This window comes from Rousettus aegyptiacus, unplaced genomic scaffold (assembly GCF_014176215.1).
Source record: "Rousettus aegyptiacus isolate mRouAeg1 unplaced genomic scaffold, mRouAeg1.p scaffold_m13_p_8, whole genome shotgun sequence".
Lineage (NCBI taxonomy): Eukaryota > Metazoa > Chordata > Mammalia > Chiroptera > Pteropodidae > Rousettus > Rousettus aegyptiacus.
This window is the reverse complement of record NW_023416311.1, coordinates 30875859-30898690: the sequence shown is the minus strand read 5'-3', so window position 1 is coordinate 30898690 and position 22832 is coordinate 30875859. Positions and strand designations below refer to the sequence as shown.

At 36.8% G+C, this 22832-nt stretch overlaps 1 protein-coding gene and 1 pseudogene across 1 annotated transcript in view; one reads left to right on the top strand and one right to left on the bottom strand.

The window, feature by feature from the left end:
• Positions 1-577: 577 nt before the first annotated feature.
• On the bottom strand, positions 578-1276 carry LOC107517850 (annotated as a pseudogene).
• A 4300-nt stretch (positions 1277-5576) lies between these two features.
• SLC27A6 (solute carrier family 27 member 6) overlaps positions 5577-22832 on the top strand; it is a 42296-nt gene continuing 25040 nt past the window's right edge. Inside the window, 9 exon segments of the mRNA XM_036225953.1 lie at positions 5577-5966; positions 5969-6267; positions 6270-6420; positions 15145-15345; positions 19662-19718; positions 19721-19809; positions 20368-20377; positions 20448-20572; positions 21324-21328. Of these exon segments, the coding sequence (XP_036081846.1) occupies positions 5948-5966; positions 5969-6267; positions 6270-6420; positions 15145-15345; positions 19662-19718; positions 19721-19809; positions 20368-20377; positions 20448-20572; positions 21324-21328 (956 nt within the window). The 5' untranslated portion in view covers positions 5577-5947.

The window sequence follows — 22832 nt, the reverse complement described above, 5'->3', positions numbered from 1 at the left end:
TCTTCTGCATGTGCCGTATCTCCATTCCCCTTTGTGAATTTGAATCTTTGAATCCTCCCCTTTTCTGTTATTGTTGTCTCAGTTTGTCCCTATGAATGCTGAATGTTCATTACTATCTTGCAATAGCAAATATCTTCCTATTGTTTAAGTTTATAATGCCCTGTTCTTATTAAGGGTTGCACTCCTCTGCTTCTGTCTACCTGCTAGTTGCCTTACTCATATATCTATCTTTTGTCATTGTATTTTAGGTAACCTGACTCCTTTCACTATTTCCTGTAATGCAGGTCTTATAGTGGAGAATTCCCTCAATTTTTGTATGTCTGTAAATTTCTTTATTTCTCCTTCATATCTAAAGGAGAATTTTGCTGAATACATTATCCTTTCTGGTAGTTCCTTTCATTTAAAAGTTTGCTGAGAAGTCTGAGGATAATCTAATGGATTTTCCTTTTAGGTTACCATCTTCTTTTCCCTGGCTGCCCTGAGAATTCTTTCTTTCTCATTTATTTGTTTGTTAGTTAGTTTGTTTGTTTGTTTGTTTGTTTGTTTTTGGTAGCAGTCTGGTTTATTAAGCTGTGCCTTAGTACAGGTGCCAGAGCTTGCCTATGCTGCTCTTGATGTATAAAGCCCGGATGTTCTGCCAGCTTTTTTTGAGAAATGACACCAAAAAAATTAATAGCTAAGTGGTTGTTGTACACAAGCTCATCATCTGTCCTCTCCACGTGGCCAGCAGCCACTGCCAGACACAGCACCTTCTTCATCTGGAACTTGATTGTGGATTTCACTTCATCGACTTTGGCCACCATGTTCTCATTGTGGGTCAGCAAGGAAGGTAACTTGACTGCCTTATTCAGGCCTTGGCCCGGGATTCGTGGGATCTGCTTGATCAGAGACTCTGAAGCCAAAATGGCATCACACTTGTTGGCCAGCTTCTTGACCAGTTTCTTATTCTTGTTTAATTTTTTCAGTGCCTCAATATCCATGTGGGGAATATCCATAGCCTTAGCCTTGTCACAGTGCTGCTGGTCCCCCAGAACACATACAGAGAACTTTGGGCAGGGAGTGGATTTAAGCCTGACGGTTCTCAAGAAGTGTTTGTCCTTCTGAGAGAGTCAAAGTTCTTCAAACTGATCTGAAGCTCCGCCATCTCCAAAAACTTCCAGCACTTGCGCTGGTTCCCATGAAGGACTTCCCACACCAACTCATGGAGGGTGTTGCGAGAGACTGTAAGGCTAATGATGCCTCCCGCCACAAAATCCAGAAAAGAGCTCTTTGCCATTGATTTTTGATCATTTGAATACAATGTGTCATGGAGAAGGCCTTTCTGGGTTAGGATAATTGGGTGTTCCGTTGACTTCTTGAATTTCAAGCTCCAGCTCATTCCTTAGATTTGGGAAATTCTCATCCACTGTTTGTCTGAAAATGCTTTCTAGTCCCTGCTCCTTTTCCTCGCCTTGGATAATACCCATTATTCTTATGTTTCCTTTCCTGATGGTATTAGCTAGTTCTTGTATTTCTCTTTCATTATTTTTATTCTTCAGTTTCTCTCTTCTTCCTTCTGATTTATTTCTAGATTTCTGTCTTTGATATCACTGATCTTTTCCTCCATTTAGTCGGCTCTATTTACGAAGCTGGCTGTTTCAGTTTTCATCTCCTTCGGTGTGTTCTTCATCTCCAAAAGTTCTATTTGGTTCTTTCTGAGGATTTCAATCTCCTTACTAAAGAACTCATTCTGTGATCTGTTTGTGGGTTTTTTTTTCGATTTCTGAAATTGTTGATATGAATTATTTTGTATCTCACTGGATTTTTTTCAAAAGTACCATCCTAAATCCTCTGTCATTTAAGTCGTGTATTTCTATGGCTTTAAGCTTATTTTCGGAAGGTTTTTCTCTTTCTTTCTGAGCTTCCTTGACACGATGGTTATTCATGATGTTTAATGGACTATTTCTCCACCTGGGCATTAATGGAAATATATTCTGCTTTTTTTTCCATAAAGAAGATTTATTATATAAAGGTCTCTCTTTAACCTGTTGCTAAGATGGCGTTTTTCTTTTGGTTTCCAGTAGGTGGTGTCTAAGCCTCTTAATTAATAATATCTTTTTTTCTTATAAATATTCAATCACACTCGCTACCCTCAGTCTCAGTCCCTGCCAGTGTTAGCAACAGTTTCAGGAGTGTTTGCTCAGATTCCACTGGGGCTTTGAGGTGTGCAATCCTGGAGAATATTGAGGGAGGTGACCTCTGGGTTGGCAGATGGCAGCTGTGGCTTGACCTCGCATTTTGCAACGGCAGTTGGTAATAATCAACTGTTGCTTCTCTGCCATCCCAACTTCTCTGGCATCCTCACTTCTCTATTTTCTGCTCTGATGCCTGGGCACTGCCACCGTGTGGAGCTTGCAGCTCTCTTAGGCAGAGCCATTCAGAGAATCTGCTGCACCTTCTCCCCTCCCCCTCCTCCTGCTTGGAGCTCTGGATGCTAGAGGAAGCTGCTTTGTTTCTCCCAGTCTACCACCCAACACCCGGGGTTCTGACCTATGGTAGCTCTTATGCATATATCCCTTGCTCTGACGTGCTTGTGTTTAGGTTGTGTGATTTTTGGGGAGTGAGGGTGGGGGGGAGAGGGCAGTTATTGGGTTTTGGCTTATTGTTGTTTTCAAGGGGAGAGATCTAGGGATATCTCTCCCTCCTCCATGCTTCTGACATCACTTCTCACTAGAATTCTGTAGTTTTATATCATTTGATTTTGGAAGCCACAGAGCGTAAAGACTGAGTGTGGATATCTGAGGATGAGTCATATCAAGAGGTTGACTTAGGAAACCATGGCTAATATGAGTGTGAAAATCAACATGCAGGTCCACTGCAGCCAGACCCCAAGAGTGTTTGGGTATCAAGAACAGGTACAGAAAATTTCTTCGGTTCATCTGATAGATGAATATATTTTGCACGGTGCGGATCATTATGTCAAGTGGGCATCACCAGGTCATCCTGAAGCCTAGATTCTATATGTTTAATATTGCTTATAGTCCACTAGTATTATGCCAGGGCACAGGTATAGTGCCAGACATAAGCTTCTGTCATGAGAGATGACTTAATTAACATTCTTTCCGGAGCCATTCATCTCCTTCACATGTCCATTCCACCCCTGTCCCCTTCTCCAAGTGCCAGGTGCAGTCTAAGTACTCAGAGCTTCTTGGCCCATTGAAACACCCATTGTTGTGTTTCGGTACCAACATAGCATCATTTGGGTTCTTTATGAACCTCTTCCTTCTCACCGAAACCTCCAATAATCCAAAACATGATTACCATAGAATTTCATCATAATTCCTCTGGACACAAATAATTTGTCTACACAAAGTCAGAATACTCAAGTAACAGTGCTAAAATCCTACGGGCATAAGATGAGTTAGTGTCCATCATATGACGCTATTCGTTCAGTCTTCTACTCACTAAGTAATTCATCTTCAATAGAACTGAGGGAGTAGGTGAGGGATTGGGAGTGGGTTCAAGAAGAAACTCAAATCAGAAATGGGAAAAAGGTAGAAGAGAGCAAAGGAAAAATTTTCTTTTTGTGTCGATTTGCATTGTCACAATATTTATTTTCAAATAATGTTTTTTAAAAAACCCTTAAAATTTCCTTATTTCCAACAGGGAAATCTGAGAAATATTTCATTGTCCCTGATCGAAAGTAACTTTAATAAATGTCTAGACTATTGCATTTGTTTATTTCTCTTTATTTTAGTTAAATGATAAATTTACTCACTTGCAACTTATTGTCTTTCTCCTATTTTGCAATATTTAAAATTATAATTAATAATTATATCTATTTTACTTCATTGTTTTTGAAACTATTTGAAATGAATGTCATTGCTGAAAAAAAAATAGGAACAGATACATGAGCCAATGTAGGAATGCACACAACACATCCAATCCCAAGTTTTCATTGATTCTTTCTTTCATTGTAAGAGTTCAGGCATGAAATTGGTGTTGGCCAATATAAATTTTGGCAACATAGGCTTGAAGTTCTTCCAATAAGTCAAATTGTCTCACATTTGTGGTGCCAAGTATAATTCTCGACACATCAGTAGTTACTAAAAATTTAATTCTAATTCCTTAGAATGGTGTCAGCAGGCCCATGATAAAATAAATAAGTTTACCACAATGATTTTTTATGAAGTTAATTTTATTATTTTGAAATATGGTCTTTTATTATCATGGTATGCTCTTCCTGTTGAAATAAATCCGCCCTTTATGAAACACTGATGACAGTAAATAGTAATTATTTTAATGTGTGCTTAATGTTTCTAATTTAACAAAATAAAAAGATAGAAATCTTGTTTCTTTACTTACTTTCTTCCACTAGAGGACAGATTTTACTTATATTGGAAATCCAAAAGTTGTTTTCTAGGAGGTTACTGAATCAGACTAAGGCTAGGAGTGAAAAGAAGAGAATTTCAAAGATACCTTTCAAGTTGTAGACTAATTTTCCCAGTTGTAAACTATTTGATCCTAATGCTTTTTCTTTTAACTGAAAAGATGCTTCCAAATTGAACAGAGTAAATTCAGAGTAAATTTAGAAAAAGTGTTTTATTCATCTACACGAAAGGGTTTTAAGAGCCTGTCTTCCGGGCTTTTCACTGTGACTTCGAGTAACCCTTTTCAGATTACTAAACCAGAGTCTATCTTTGGAGTTACCAGTGTTTTCTTTCTTAGGAAATCTGAAGTTAGCTAGAATCCATCTGCAGAACATAAGGCAGAAGAAGCAGAAGCCTGATAACGTGAGGCAGTGTTTAATCGTTTTAGTATGTGCAGTTAACCATTTATACACTCTTCTTAAAAGCAGAGAGCTGGGATGATAGTGTCTGCAAAGAAAAAGAATGTGTAATTAAATGCCTCTCGGTTTTTTATTTTCAGTAAAATTTCATCATCTTATAAAATGTTATTGTTATTCTTTGCTACTACCTGTTTCCTCTCTACTTCTCTTGGCCTCCTTTAGAATCCTTAGTTTGAAGTTCGAATAAGTTTTTAAATGATCTAACTGGAAAAAAGTTTTGTTGTTTTTAAGGACAGAGAATAGTCAATATTGCATACTTTTTAAAAAATATATGGATGTAGATATGGACTTAAGCTCCAGTATCAATCAATATTTTTAGAAATTTTGTGAAAAGCACTATCTCGGCACTCCAAGCATAGAATGCTAATATAAATGTCAGTACCAACCTATTAATATAAGTTTTCAGAACTCCTTTACGTAGAACCAATTTTGTGGTGTTTTATATACAAACAATTCCAATTCAAAGCTCGCTAGCGCTCTCTTCCTCTCTCTGCAGCTTTGCTTTCTTTGTTTAGTTCCCTCGATTCTTTACTGATTTAATAAATACACAACTCTGACCCAGTGCTAGCACCCTGGTTTTCCTCGACCCATGCCATGCCTTCTGGCACGCCTGGCTTTCCCCCCAAGGGACTGTCCATTTCCCCGCGAGAGGCCCCAGTCTTGGCACAAGAGCTGGGGTGGGTGGCGAGATGAGCGCCAAGGGAGGAGCCAGTGAGGCGGAACCCGAGCTGTTCCAGCCACCTGGCAGTCGGAGCTGCGGTTGGCCTGGAGCCTGGAGGAGAGAGGTAGGCGGGCAACCCCCCTCGCCGCAGACCAGAGTAGAGATAAAGCAGTCGCAAGGACGCTCGGAGGGGAACTGAGACCGAGACAGGAGGCAGCTCCTCGGGTGGGCGCAGTGGTCACCTAGGAGCAGTTCTCGGCACCGGTGTGTCAGAGCCAAGCGCTGAGCACAGCGAGGAGCGCAGCGAGGGCGGCGCTGCTGGGCGGGGATCCCTCTGATAGCTCTGCTGTAACCACCTCAGCTTCCCCAGGCGCCAATTCAGCCTGCAAGTTGCCGCTTCCGGATAGAGGAAAACGTCAAAGCTGAGATCGGAGCGGCCTTCTGGACCTGTGGCCCCCATGCTTCTGTCATGGATATCAGACTCGGGGCTGGAATGATCTCACTGCACTTCGTGCTGAAACTCCTGTTCCCTTACTTCTGGAAGGACTTCTGGCACCTGATGAAGCTGACACGCTATAGAATCCAGACAGGGCTGTACCTTGGGAAAGGGAAGGTGACAACTGTCCTGGATGAATTTCTGAGCCATGCCAAGAAGCAACCCAAGAACCCTTTCATCATCTACGAAGGAGACATCAACACCCATGAGGATGTGGACAAAAGGAGTAGCAGAGTGGCCCATGTCTTCCTGAACCATTCCACACTGAAAAAAGGGGACACCCCGTGGCCCTGCTAATGGCCAATGAACCCGACTTCATCCACGTGTGGTTCGGCCCGGCCAAACTGGTGGCCTTCCTCAGCTCCAACATTCACTCCCACTCCCTCCTGCATTGCTTCCGCAGCTGTGAGCCCAGGGCCCTCGTGGTAGGCGCAGGTAGAGTATCGAGTGTAGTCCACTTCTGCAGGATGTCAGTACTGCCTGTCAAACCGCCTTTCCTTTTTTGTTAGAACAGTGCACAACTAATACTTCGGGTGTGTGATGAAGAAAGTGTGCACGTTACAAAATAATTTTGCAACTCTATAATTTTACAGTTCTGTGACTGGCATTTTAATACCCCTCTCCCACTTCAATTGCTTACTCTGTTGTAGATTAGTAAATATCAAGGCAGAATTAGAAAACTTTTATGAAATCTCTGCTTCTAACTATTTTGGGAAGGGGGCAGTTTTACTGCCATTGATAGCTCATTGAGTGCGAGAACACACACACACACACACACACACACACACACACACACAGAACTCAGTTCTAAATTTTACAGAGCTGACAAAATTGTTTGATGAGTAGGAAAGTTATCCTGACCTAATTGCTAAATACCTACTTGCCTCTAATAGTAACACTATCAAGGTTGATTACATTTGCGAAACAAATATGTTTAATCTGAAGTGCATGGATTCCTGTCTTCATGTTTGCTCTAATTCTACACTGCCTGCATACTAGGAATTGCCTAGCAAGGTTGGGCTCCCACTTCCCAGCCAGTGGGCAGGTTCTTGGCAGACCTGAGTCCTCTTTCTCTCTCTTCACCTGCCCCCATCTGTGCATCATTTCTTTCTTTCAGTAAATTCTAACCTTCTTTCCCCACATACACAATATGAGTATCCAAGTTAGTCTTTGGATACACATGTTGACACCGAACTAAGAAGAAAAATCTTTGGTTGAATGCCTAATTAACGAGGAACCTAGGAAGATGCGTTGCATTACAAAACTAAATTGAAGTATGAAAAATGATACTTATTCTCTGAACTGTAGTAATAGTAGGAAAAAGAGTCACATAGAATTTTGACAACATGGTAAAACAATGTTTACTACTTGTTCAGGGGCAAATGATAATGTATTCACAGTATGAAACTATGTCACAATTCATCTCTGGAAATACTCTCACATTTTATTCCATTTCCCATATTATTGCTCATATGGATTTAGTTTGCAGTATCTGATGCAAATCTAAAACTCGAATTGTGCTAAAAATTGATAAAGCCATAAATTACCTTTAGAAAGGAAAACTAATGGAGCCACAGTATCCCTGAAAAGATTTCCATGGCCACGATGTTGAGGTCGACCTGAGAACCATCCCATAACCGGTCCCCTGAGGGCCTCGTAACATGCTCAGGGCCAGTTACCTCTCAAAATGGAGTATTCAAACTTTGCTGTTGACTGAGTTGTTTATTAATTAGGACCAGTTAATTTTGCAGTTTTACTTGTGTCTGCTTTTCTATTGCTTTCCAATAACTAATATCGTAGTTTCCTTGTTTTTGTTTTTAACAGTAAGTCATTTTTATATGTAAAAGCTACTTTGAGATACTAGAGTTGTAAGCCAAAACTATTTAGTCTATTTGCTGGGTAAGTACGTAGCTGGAGAAATTGACCTTAAATATTACTAACAGTTCTTTTTAACATACCTCCAAAATATATAAATCACATGTTTTTCAAACATGGGACAATTCTATTTTGATTAATTATTAGTTTTTTTATAAGATATAACCTACATCACAGTCATTTTTCTGTATTTGAAGCTCTTACCCCAAAACTATATTCTTGGCATCTTGATTCTAATCAATGAACAATATATACCTATAGTCTTTAGAATTTTAAATTTCAGAGGTCTTAGATAATAATTAGATGTTTCTGATGGATGTGTACTGTTAAATTATTTTGTTCCCAGGGAGAGTATATGGAGTTGGAAAGATCAGTCAAATGATTTAGGCAGAGATAAGCCAGACAGACATGGATTTCATTTATGGTCTGCCATTTCTTAACTGTGATCAAACATTAGATCAGCTGCCCTAGGCTCACTTTACTTAGTTGTAAAATGGTGATAATACCATCTACTTCACAGTGTAATTCTGAAAATTAAATAATAACATAGCTTTTGTAAAGTGGCTAGCCGAGTACCTGGTATGTACTAACTAGATCCTTGAAGAATTGAATAATTGCTATTATTGTTATGAGGCATCTGAGGCTTTTAATAAGGGATCTCATTTGAATTTTGCTGCTACAACCTAGTTTGGTGTTAGACATAAGAAGGCTAGTAAGGAGTTTTTTTGGAATAGGACCTTGAACGCTTTACTTTGGCATGTTTTAACAAATCTTTTTTTTTTTTTTCAGAAGTTATATGGAACCAGTTTCAAAAGGTTTTATAGTCAGTCCAGATAATGTCCATGGTGATAAGTTAAGTTTCAGTCATGGCAGGTGTCTGATAATCCCGTCTCCTGGAAGAAGCCAAAGGAAAATTATCAGCTAAGCCTACCCAGGCAAATGCTATTTTTGCTGTTACTGTCATTAACAAACATCCCAACAGTGGCCATTTACTTAAGGCTAATGGTGTAAAAGGCACCCTCAGTGACCCTGAAAGGCAGATACAGAGCTATATTTTGGAGACTGAGAGGGAAAGAAAGTCACTAGGTGTCTAAAGTGACATGACTTAGTAGATTCTAGAGCAAAGACTCAAAACCTGGTCTCTGGTGTAAGACTGTGCTGTACTATCCAGTCCAGCACAGTTTCTGTGGCTGTCTATCCCCTTATGATATAACTGAAAAAAAATTCATTCCAGTTATATAAATACAGTAAAGTAAAAGTTCCCAATATTAAGACCCCAGGCTTTTTATAGCAGATAACTAGAAAAATTAAAATAGTTATAAAATTAATATTCCTTGCTCTCATAGTCTGAACACTCAAAAATACTTGCAAAGAAGTTTTATATCTGTGCAGTTTGGTTTAGAAGGTATGTCACGTGGCATCCCAAATTTCCCTGGAAAATGTTAGCACTTACTGAAAATTAGTCTTAGATTCGACCTACTCTCCCCACCCCCACCACCAATATTTCAACTCTGATATTGCTAATAGTGCCTGCTGCCAAGATTGTCGTCTACCTATATATTCTTTTCTCTTTACTTAGAACAAACAGAAAATGTAGTGATGCTTATATACCATTTTAGAAAGTTTATGTAATTATATCCTTTGACATATTGAGACATGATGATGATGATGATGATGATGATGATGATGATGATACCTTCCATTTTTAAAGTACTTTATAAAAATCAAAGTGTTTTTATACATATTACTTTATGTGATCCTCAACGTAGCCTTGTGTAAAAGATGAGGACAGCATGGTTGAAGTGGGCAAGTAATCTCCTCTAGCTCAAACATCTAGGAGAGGCAGTGTGGGGATGTAGTGCACACTTTCTGATGCTAAATTTTAAAGCTTGTTGGATGCACTTTTGTCTTTTTCCACCTTCCTGCTATTTTTTTTATTCCCTCATCTCCATCTTTTTCTTTTCTCTACCCTTTCCTTATTCTGCTCCTTTTCTTTCCCTGTCTTTCACCTTCCATCTCTCCATCTACTTTCTTTCAGAGTCTTTTACACTAAGCTGTCCTATCTCAGGTGCTCTATGGCTATGCACGGAAACCCAATGGAATGGTAAAGTTTTATTAGCCAATTCACAAACAGCTTTTTATGTGCCTTTGAGGAGTAGGCCAAGAACGCAGATATAAGTTCTTTGAGCTGAGGAAGTTTGTTTCATTCACTGATAAATTCTCAGAATTTAGTGCAAAGGAGATGTTCAATAACTACTTACTACCAGGACAAATGAATGAATAAATGACCTAATAAAAAACTATGAGGTACCTATGGGCATTATTAAATAAAGTAACTGTATTTACTTACAAAGTTTTGCTAATAAATTTTCCCTCTGCTGTGCACTTGGTAACTGATTTCGAGAGTAGCTATATCAATGAAATTTCTTTATTGTGTTATTTATATCAATGTTGCTAAGTGCTAGAATCATGACACTCCAGAGATAGAGTGTTTTAGACACATTAGACATCCACAAAATTTCAGATTTATTTGTATGTACATATTTTTGCTCTCCTTTGTCAATATACCACATATTAAATCATTATAATTATAAATATATATCTTAAAAATATGTTCATATTACTCCGAACTCTTTTACTTTAGATTCAGTAGCATTTTGTGTCTCGACATGTTTAGAAAGGTTTTTGATGTCTGTTAACAAGAAGTAAAAGTCCTTCGTTAGGTCTATACAATAATGGATGCAGCCTTGCCCTGTTAGTTTTCATGAACTTCCATTCAGTCTACACAGGGCAAACGTTCCATCCAGTTAACAAACATGCCATTGTAATTCTCCTGATGACTTCCAACCATAAAGGCGTCTGCTTTTTAAAGACCAAGAGGAAAAGTTAGAGGGAAAATAAAGACCCTTTAAGTTTTATAGAAAGCAATATGTATTCAGATAGATAAGATACATGGTTAATTTGAACTTTTATTTTATCCATGTACTATGATATCCTGGCATATATCTATTTTAATTTTCAGAGAATATTTATATTTTTACTTACATTAGTAGAATAAATAGTTGTTTTGCCTTTTTTTTTTCCTTTTAGACTCAGCCAAATCAAAGATTACCTCCATTCTAAAAGAATAAACTGATTTTGATAAGAAGTTTAAGTGGCTTCATGGTTCATTAGGTGGAAAAGGCAGTGTCCTAAGCACTGATGATGCCTGGCATATCCTTTAGTCATTATGGAGACTCTGACCCTGGGGTCTTATTTACAATATCTGCATGTGTTTCCTGTGAGAGAATGATGCTTAATACTGGCGGGAGCAAAAACATTTAAAGGGAGGTTGCCTCCTCAGACAAGTGGCATAGCTGAATGGGAAAATTCATATCTTGGAGTCAAGTGAACATGGGCTTGAATCCTAACTCTGTCATTAACTGACTGCTAACACAAAGCAGATGATCAATGAACATTATTGGGCCCTGAGTGACTTAAATGTAAAAGACACAACAGAACGTTTGGACCATATTTTATGTTCAGTAAACGGTTACCTTAATTATTTTTTATTACATGGTGCCAGAGGCACATATGCAGGTAAGAGGTCAGTCTCTACCCGAGTCTCTTCGTTTGGGATTTGCTATGGGCAGAGGGCTATGTAGAGGGAGATCCAGGCATATGTCATATGACCGGAGGAAACTGGTTTTAAGCAGTTGTTCTGTCCTCCCCCAGTAACGATATAGTCATTTATACCTTCCAACCCTCAGAGGCCAGGGCTGAAATGCTGTTAGACACAAGTTAGGAGCTAGATGGTTAGCTCTTCTCTAGCCAGAAAGAGGATTGTTCCATTTATAACCAAGAAGGCATATGGCAAGTAGCCTTGATGGTGTCTGAATCTTGCAAAAACACCATCTTGGAATTGCCTTTTTAAAAAATATATAGTTTACTTACTGAAAAATAGTAAACCAGATACATCATGCTATTGTGGTCCCATTTGAGTAATGTATATGCATTGGCAATAGGACATGTGTTGGAAATAATATCAAATGAAGAGTTCTACTTTTTATTTTCTTGCACGATTTTGCCTATCCTTAAAAAGATGTGGAAACAGCTGAGAGCGAAAACACATAAAGCCCCTTACAAACTTATGTGCATATATTCAGGGTAGTTAGAAAAATTGTTTCAAGGAAGAATACGTAATCACAATTAAAAAAACTAGTGCTCCCATGCACTTCTTAGATTATAATGATTATTAATATTTGTAAAACAGCCGACACATTTTTCATGATAAAATGAGTTTCTGGCCTCATATGAAGTACTGGTATCTATATTATGACATGAATTGCTTTAGGACATTGCTTACTTATGTGTCAGTTTTCTTAAAAAATATAACCTGCCCATGTATTCTATGAAAAATCCATAGAGCTGTAGGATGGTAGTTATAAGCATGTGATGAGATTTATAATTCCACTTTGGATTCTGTGTGAATATGGCTTTGTAGTATGGAAAACTCAAGTTGACCATTTGTAGCTGAGTATTATATCCATTTTATTAACACATAAAAGTTTAAAGTTTAAATGTTTGCCAGTGTGTTAAGAGCTATAAGCAATACCATTGAAAATATTAGCTTGTTTTATGTAGAGTAAGATAATTTAAAGAGTTTTTAATGCACTATGAATTATATAATTCACATTAATGGCATATTAGAGGGATATATTAAATTTTTAGTCATTAATTTTACAGTCTCAGAAATTTTAAGAGATATAATGATAGTGTAGAAACAAGAAAATTCATACAAAAAGTGCTAAAGGATTGAAGGAGAGAGAATAATTTACCTGTTTTTGTGCTTGCAACCCCACCTTACTCGGTGCCTTTCATGTGCAAGAAACAAAATGTATTTTTTGGAAGAATTTATTGCTTTCGAGAGAGATCACGCTTTCTCCTATAATGTAGACTCTATTAAGGGTTATAGAATATTCAACTGTCTCATTTTCTTGTGGTAGTTTACTGTCAAGACCTACATCTTCAGTGGATCCCATAGGCAGAGCTCAATTCTACAACCAAATATCTATCCAGCCCCTATAGCGTGTGTGCCAGGTACAGTCAGCCACACATCATTCTTTTGAGGCACTGACAGTTTTATATTTCAATGACAGTACATGTCGCTAAATCTTCAGGAAACACAGCCAAGTTTCCTTGAAGTATTTAAGCAAGTGCTAGTTTATGTCGAGACTTAATATATCAAGATGACTCTAAAACTTTTCACCTTATTAAGAAAGATTGACAGTGATAAGTAAATAATGATTCTTTATGCTCTACATGACTTTTTACTTTTTAAATTTAAATTTTCACTATCCTTGCCCACATTTTCTACTACTATTGAATAACTTTTGTTAGATGAAATTCTACTTTAAAATTCTAAATGTCTCAGCTAAATCAATTTAATTTTAATGTATGAAGGAAATTAAATTATATCTCCTCTGACTCTTAATAATGCGCTCATTTTTTTTTCTTGTAAAAGTCAACACTCTTTGTAAACACTCACTGTTTCCTTAGACTCTACAATTCCAACAAAGATTTGGGGCCACAATTAATTACAGTTAACTTTCTTTGCTCTTGTTTTGCCAACCTAGACATACATATCACTAAGAACATATAAAAGATTATGCTGTTGATTTACAATTCCAGATGAGAGATTCGAAATAAAAGTAATGAAAGCAGTCAGTTCAGAGACTTGTACTTGACATGCAAGTTCCAAATAGTCTTTAAAACAAAATCTAGTACTAAAAGTTAAAAGGAAGTAGAAAGTCTAGATCATTTGCTTGTCTTGCATTTTCATTTATTTATGACTTGTCCTCCCCCCAGCATTCCTCGTGATTTTTCACTTTTTCTTTTTACCAAAGCGATCTGTATACGGCAGCTTGCTGTGTATGCGCAGTAGAACTAGATATTTTCTCTGGACTCTCACTGTTTGCTTTATTTGGATTTGTTATAGAAATTAAAGTTAATTTAAAAAATGTCAAGTCCCTATCTGCCTACCACCCATGACATATCAATTCCTTATCATTTTCTGTTTCCTTCGTTTTCTTGCAAGTTTTAATTGTGAACTGCCTAGTCCCATTTGATACATTTTCTTGCTGCCTCTTTGTGATCAATCTGAATTATACATTTTGAGGAAGTAAATCATGAGTTTTTCTCAAGTGCATTGTTTTATAGTAGAACTAAACAGTGGCTGACATATAGCTTTTTGAAATAACCAGATACTGATGCATGTTTCTAGGAAAATGTTTAATGCAGCACCCTGGATTCGGCTTCAAAGCAGACTATATCTTATGGTTATTTGTAAAGTTTTGTTAAAAACTTAGAAAAAAATATCATTGTTTAGGTGGAAAGGTCCATATTTATATGTACTTGAGCATTCTGACCAGGGTATATTTTATATTTAATAACATTATTTTTTAATTATTGATTTATTTTCTAAGGTAATGTGTAAATTTTAAAGTTAGACTTGGATTAGAATAAAAACATATTACCATCCAGCTACTTGTGATTTTGCTGTATTAATTTCCTAGAGCTGCTAGAATGAAGTAGCACAAATTAGGTAGCTTAAAACAACAGAAATTTATTCCCTCACAGTTATGAGGGCTAGAAATCCAAAATAAAATGTCTGTTGGGCCATGCTCATCTCAAGGATCTAAGGAAGAATCTTTTCTTGACTCCTTGTAGCTTCCGATGGTTGCTAGCAATCTTTGGCATTTCTCGTGTTAACTTTAAAAGGCCAGTGGCATCTCTAGGTCTCCTCACTTTACTTTGGCTCTGAACTGGTCTCTAAGATATAATGATCTTATGATTCCAGAGTGCTTAGGGGATTCTCCCAAATGTATTGCATTATAGTAGAACTAAACAGTGACAGTGACAGACAGATGGCTTTTTAGAATAATGAGCTACTGAGCTGTATTTCAAGGACAATGTTTAGTACAGTATCCTGAATTTAGATTTAAAGCAGAGTATAAAAATAGTTGTCTTTAAAAATTGGGAAAAAACTTAGTCTGGATAATGGAATTCCCAAAATTCTATATGAATTGGCCTATTTGTATTGGTTAAATCAAGTGATACCCAGATTTCTCTTTCAGTTGGTCCTGTTGAAACAGAATTATGAAATGGCTTTGATGTTACTTATCCAACATGAAAAGCAGCATTGCATTTACATTTTATACCCATTCCAACATACAAAAGAAAACTCAAGGCAAATGGTTTGAGATTTATGTTTTGTTTACCTATGCCTAATCTTTTGGTTTTTAGATTTGCTTAAAACTATAGAAGAAATTCTACCCAGCCTCCCAGAAGATATCAGTGTTTAGGGGATGAAAGATTCTGTTCTACGAGGTGTAATTTCACTCAAAGGAAAACTGAGCACAGCATCTGACAAGCCAGGGCCATGCAGCCACCATGTCACCTCAAGCCTCAATTCTTATCTTTATATTTTTACCTCTGGAACAACAGGTATGATCCATTTCTTCTTCAAATTTAAAAAGAAAGCAACAGTGGTAGGCAACATTCTCCCATGAGTAGTGACATGAACTTTAACTTGGTTTAACTTTAACTTGGTAAGTCACCATGTTCACTTGCCTGTTGATTCAAGGTTAGTAGTATTAAGAGCACTGGAATATCTGAAGACTTTGACCTGGCCTAGTGGCTCAGAGTATGAAATTTGGCCAGTTTTTTGGCAAGATCTTTGCTGGCTTCCCTGTTCCTTAGAGTCCTGATATATAAAATAAAGAGATTTGTTTAAATAGTTTCTAATTATCCTGCCAAATTAAAAAATCCATTACCCTACTTTAAAAGTTTTCTATATTCTTGTGTAAAATATTAAATCCTAAATGCAATCTAATTATAGCTGCAATTTAAGCAACTATAGCCGTCTCTTCTGATTTTCCTTAGGGTGACTGGAACATGAAACAAGCAGGAAGTCTCGAAGAAACTGCAGGTTTAGGAGAAAATACAGAATAGACTCAAGTTAGCTAAACTTTCTCTTTGTTAGGTAAACAATAACAACATGCACACACACACACATGCAAATAATGAAACTCCCTAAGAATTCAAAAGAAATGCTAAATTTAAATTATTCTTGGGAAAAACTGACTGATAGTTATGGTAGGATGAATAAGCTTTTTTGTAATTCGAAGATGACTGGAATTTTAAATAAGACATATTAAAAGTATTCTGTTATAAAATTTCTTGTGCACAAGTTGTAGTATAAGCAAAACTACTATTGCGTTCATAAAATTTTCTTCTTTTCTTTTCCCCTTCCTTCTCTCCTTTTTTTTTTTTTTTCTATTTTGAGGCTAACAATGGCCTCTTTCCTAAAAGTACTAACATGTATCAAGTCGACAGCATAAATTTAGTCTGACTTAGGACTTTGAAAGAGACAATAAAATTTTAGAAATGATAAACTTTGAAAATTTCCAGTAGGTGGTACGTAACCAGTTTGTCTTTATATGTTTTCTTGTGAAAAATAGAAAGTGACTCTGGTCTTCAAAACAATCTTCACCCCAAAGAGAACAGGCCAGAGCAGACTATTATGAGTTTTTGTTCTTTGAGAGATTAAAACCAGTGTTCTATACATTTGCACCACAGACACATATTTGTGTTAAAGTTATGCACCAAGGGAGATAAAAATTCTAATAATTTTAGAACTCTTAGAGAAAAGCACCCTGCTTACCGCTCTATTTCTCCTTCCCCAAACCAACTACATTTAGTAATTTCAGATCTCTCCTTTTTCCACAATGGAAGATGAGGATTTTGTCTTCTTTCATCACGACCGCCCCCTTCCACGTCTTTCTTTCTCTCTCCTGCAGACACTTTCTCTCCCCAGTATCACACTAATATTGTTTCATCATAAATTTGGCTCTGTTGGTTGATACTTAGTAGACACTATTTCTAACTGAGCTCTGTAATATAACAAAAATATATTTATCTTTCACATAAAACTCTCTCCAACCTGGAATTAATCATCATTTTAGTTTGCTTACTTGTTTAGTTTTCTACACATACAACTGGTTTATACTCACCCCTTTGTCAAAAAAACTTATCTTGGATATTGAAAAAATAATCTATATTTTGTCAGGTCTATGTTTTTGGCCACCTTTTTCCAAGAGCATTCCTCTCTCTATTTCAGTTTTGACCAGTTGTTGTCTTATGGCCTTGGGTTCCTTCTTCACCATCTTTCCGGGAATTCCCTTTACTCTTTTTTTTTTTTTTTTCTGATCCCCTAATTTCTAGGTTCTAATTTTGTTTCCTTGGTTTACTTTTCATTTTGTCATCACCTTGCTTTCATTAGCTGTTTGATAGTGTAGTTAGGGAGTAAATTTAAGACCTCACATATCTGAAATGTCTTTTTTCTACCCTTACACCTATTCATATAGAATTCTAGGTTAGACATGATTTTTGTGCAGGGGTTTGAAGACATTGCTCTGTTATCTTCTGATTTTCAGTACTCGTATTGAGAAATCTTTTTCTTTCTGATTTCTTATCCTTTATATACAAGCTAGTATTGTTTTTCTTTCTTTGGGGGTGGGTTAGAATCTTTTCTGAGTTTTCAGTAGTCTATAACATCATGATGATTTTTACTGGCACTGGCCTTATTCATCCATTTTTGCTGGGAAATCGTAGGGCTTTTTAGTCCAGAAACTCATGTCTTACAATTCTAGATATTTGGAAAAAAATTTTTAATTTTACATTCCCTTCTCTTCTTTATTTCTGTTCTTTCTCCTCATTCCCTTCTTCTATTATCTTAGCTTATTTGTTTATTCTTTTATCTTTGGAAATATAACTTTTTGAAGATTGGCTCTCCTCGACTGAGTTATTAATTTTCTAATTTTTTCTATCTCATTTTCCTTTTCTTATCTTTTGATTGACTTTCTGAGAGATGTATCTTGGAACTCTTGTGTTCTCCTCTCTACCTTGTCTTTATTTTCTTCAACATACTTTTGGGGTTTTTTGTTTGTTTATTCATTTGTTTTTTTGTTTTGTATTGATGTCTAGCCTGTAGCCTAGAGGATTTCCTCAGGTATCTATCTGGTGACCTTTGGCTGACAGTTAATATTTAAAGTGCAGACACCAGAACACACGCACATGAAACAAACAAACCAAAACCTGACTAGAAACTCTGCGTGCCTGAGCAGGACTTGTGGATTGGTTGGTTTCATTGTCCAAAACACTTTGTTGGGGGATTTATTACTGTCAGTGTCTTTCAGTTTTTACTTGTGGACCATTCAGATCCCTCAGACAAGAATCTTGAAGGGTAATATTACTCAACTGTTAAAAGGGAGCTGGAGGAGTATGCAGACTTTCTCTTATTCCCCCTATTTGTACGATCTCTCCCTTTCCTGGTGTTTCCAGTCACCTTTTCCAAACGATAAATCTTGGGCTTTCTATCGGTTTAGGGGAAGCAATCTGGGGCTGTAATTTTGTTTTACTTTATTTTTTACATTTAAAACACGCAATGAAAAAGCATTTCTTGATATTCCTCCAAAAAAGTGGTTTGAAAATGATCTTACTATACAGGGAAAGTTTCATAAATGCATTCTTTCAGCTTAAAGTCCTCAACAACATGAGGTCTCGTTGAGAGCAGAGCAGAGCAACATACAGAATTAGGCATACAGACAATGTCATGCTTTATGGATATAAAGTTATCAAAGAGTGTAACAAAATCACATTCATCATCAATAAGGATTTCATTGACTTTTTTTAATAAAAAGCATTTCTCTCTCTCTCTCTCTCTCTCTCTCTTTCTCTCTAGTATAAACCGATGTTTACAACTCAAAACCCAGAGCTAAATTAAATGATTATAATGGTGATATTATAGTTTATTTTAGTTTACATTAGTATGAATTTATATTAGTATGCCAACTAATAGAAAAATCATTTGACTCTCACACATGGAAAAATCTTATGTAGATAATGAAGAAAGCATTGGTACATGTTAGGAAGTGATGTAGAGACGTGAGGCTTTGAAAGGTTGAATGATGGTGGCAGAGTGTGCTCATAGGCCCTTTTGGCAGGTTATAAGGGAGCACCTTGGGTGATATTGAACATTTCCTAGCCACTCTTACTACTGCCAAGTCCTTTTGCCCAAGTATTATATTCTAGGACCCCAGAACAAACTCAGAGGGTCTCTGAGTAAAAAAATGATTAAGGTCAGTTTTCACACTATTCATGTCTCTTTGACCTAGGAGATTACGTGATACCCTGATGAACAAGGGGTGAGAATTATATAGATTCCCTTTTCTATGACCTTGAAGTAATGCTTTTTAAACAGACCTTCTTTAAAACTCCCTGTTTATAGTTCCATATTTATATTTTACTCTATGAAGTACCTGTCAATCAAATTTCTGTGACTTTCTCGGTTCTGTGGAGGCAAATCAGCTTCCTTCAAAGCTTTACTTCAGGTTTCAGCTCCTCGGGTCTGCTGTGTCAGTCCGCACATCATCCATCTGCTTTTCCCAATGCTGTTGCTGTCATCGCCAATTCCATTCTTTTTGCCTTAAGGGTCTGCATATGCGTTCAATCTGCCAAATTCTAGTTCTGCTTCTGCTTATTGGCCTTGATTAGGTAGCCTCAAGAATGTCCGGGAGAGGCTATTCAAGCCTATAAGTAGTGGGTAACTGTTTGCTGTACTGTGCCTGGGAGCCAATTGCTACCAACACAGACTTGATTTCCATTACATATGAATATCTTTTCTTTTCTCTTCTGTTCTCTTCTGTTCTCTTCTTTTCTCTTCGTTTCTTTTCATTTCTTTTCTTTTCTTTTTTCTTCAGGTCTACCAAAAGCAGCTGTGATGAGTCAAATCAAGGCTTTAAAGGCTTCTGTTGTTCTGAGGGTTTTGGTTGTACTGCTGATGACATCATTTATATAACCCTTCCTTTGTATCATAGTTCAGGATCTCATCTTGGAATTGGTGGGTGTGTTGAGTTAGATAAGTTTTCATTTTCTGTATAAGTTTTCAAAATGCCTAATAATTAGAACTTGTGTTTTTAAAGTTTAAAACTCTACCAATAGAATTTAGAGTGATTGTGTGCATGTTACATAATTATATGATGTCGGTTAAAAGGATACAGTTTTATGACTTACTCAGTGTGTTCCTGAAGTGGAAAAAGCATTGCCCTGGGAATTTGACCATGTGGTTGGAGCTGGCTGTTGACTGGTCTGCTTTCTCCACGTGGTTGCTCATCCTTTAATTGTCTGCCCCTGCCTCCTTACATGGTGGTAGGAGGCTTCCAAGAAGGTAAATGTGGAAGCTGCATAACTCTTAAGGCTTAACCTTGAAAGTCACATAGATCATTTCACCTGCATTTTGTTGATCAAAACAAGCCAATCCAAATTCAAAATCTGAGGGGCTAGGAGATAGATCTCATTTCTTGATGGGAGGAATGGCAAATTTACAAAGCAAAGATAAGTACATAATAAGAATTGCCGAGGCTATCTTTACAAACAGTATACCCCAGACACCCAATTACTCAGTAGGTAGAACTTGGTACACAGTAGATTCCATTTACAAACATGCTGAATTTTTCCCTAGTGTCTCTTTTTGCCTTTTCTCATAGGAGCTACTTGTGTGTTAAAGAAGAAATTCTCAGCAAGCAAATTTTGGAATGACTGCAAAAAGCATAATGTGTCTTTGTTTCAGTACATTGGAGAACTTTATCGCTACCTCTGCAAACAACCTAAGGTAAGAGTAATCATTCTCGCAGAGAAAAAGTAATTTCAGAAAGAAAAAGTATTGAGAGAAAAAGTAATTTTTGTTTGTTTATACTCCACCGTCTTCTAAAACATAGTTTGGCTGACTTAAAAGATGTATGCAATACCCTAAGATAAAATAAATATAAAACAGGTCAGAGAAAATAAAAGGACTGCTATCCAGGAATGTACTAATGTGCTTTATATTGTGTCAAGAACGGACAGACCTGCAATCCAGTCCATTTCCTGTTTAGACTGATTAAAATTTCTGTATACACGGCATGCAACTGATTGTAAAATTAGATGCACGCTGTATTTACAGAGAGCCATTATTCCAAGGTTGAATTAAATAATCTTTTTTTCATGCTTCTATTTTATAATGCTTTTTGTTCTTCTTTTTTATTTTTATTTATTTTTATTTTTTATTATAATGGTGACATTGGTTAACAAAATCCAGTAAGTTTCAGGTGTACAATTTAGTAGTAAGGCATATATATATTGTATTGTTTTAAAAAATCTTTTAAAGTGCTGTTCTACAAACACTAACAACACTGATTCTACTTTTTTTTCTGGATTGTTTTTTTTTTTTTCTGTTGAGTAAGTCATTACATTAGAATGTCTTTTTTTGGTTTTGCTTTAAATGTAAAAGGTATCTTGCTTTGATTTGTACTTGTCTCCCCACCTAAAGCAGTCATTTCCACATACTTTTGATAAATTGCCCCCTTCTGAAAATAAATAGGCAGAGAGAGTTGCAACAGCCTAACAGCCTAAAGTTTATCTTCATTAGTGTGTTTGCTATTTTGCCCTCAGAAGTTATTTTTCTTTTCCTGGTCTCATTTATATTTCAAGATGCTTATTTTTTAACTGTCTGATTTTCTAAACATTCTCGAGACTTCGAAGAAGTAATCAAATTAACACAAGCGCCTTGAAGAATGGTGATAGAGAATGCTTCCTTATGTGGATTGGGCAGCAGAACCTGAAGGACTGCCCTGGGCCCTTGAGAAACACCATTTCTAGGCTAGAGCATCTCTCACTCATCACCATTGCCATCATTACTCCAGCTTCAGGCACGGATGATGAGCATGGATCTTTCCTCTGGTTATTTAAAATAAGGACATGCAATCCTTCCTTTACTCATGGCACTGCTAAGACTAGGCTGGAGACATTTAAATAAAACTTTATTAAAGATATAGGATTATACAGGGGAAATAAACACAGAAGAGAATGTGAAACTGGATAATCGTATTTACAAAATGCTTTTATTCATTTCAAGCTTGGAGTTTGCCAGGGAGAGACCTCTTGTCTAGCTCTCGAGTCACCTCTTTATGGCAGAAGCTAACCTATTCTTTTTGTTTGGTCGAGAGAGCTTCAGATGGCTCTAGATTTCCTAGATCCATAGCTATTATAGGGAGTCCCAGAAAAATGTTAGTTTTTTTAGTTTCTTTTTTCACCTTTATTCTCTTCAGGAAGACTTTATTGTTATCAGGGTTGTGATCTTATCTGAAGAGTTCCAATAGAACAATTATGCCACAACCTGACATATTGTCTCATCTATTTTTCATTGTATTCTTTGGCAATGTGATATCTGGACTAAGTTAATTTAAGGAATTAGTGTCCTTCAGTCAAATAAAAGCAACCTTCTATAAAAGACAGAGTAGACACTACCTGGTGAACATCTTCATGGCTTTTCTAAACTGTGCCCCCAGCCATTCCTATTTCCTCTCATTCTTTCATAAAAACATTAGCTTTGCAAGGTTATTTGCTCAGTAAGTATTTATTGAATAGTTAAATACATACACATATTTTTTTAAAGTTTCATCATCTTAAATAATGCTGAAATTATTATCATCATGCAATATAGCCAATATAGAGTCTCAGAAGCGAAGGTAGTCAAAAGACATGGATATTTAGCGATTTTCATGGTTTATTTCCAGATTGCTTTTCAAAGTGGTTGACATGATTTAAACTCTCAACAGTATGGGGTATGCCTAGTGCACAGTCTCTTCTCAATACTGGGTGACATTAAAAATAGTGGTCTTCCAGTTGTGCTTCATGGAGAACTAGATGCTCCCTCAAGCTTCTTCGAAAGTCCCTGTAGGGTGGGAAACGGGGAAAACAGGCCAGTCTTCATGGCCCACTCTTTAAATATGGTAGATGAAACCCAATTCTCTTGGGCTTCTGCACAGTATTTTGTTTTAATAAAGAATGTCTTGTCTTTTTTTTTTAAAGAATGGGGAAAAGATTAATTTTAT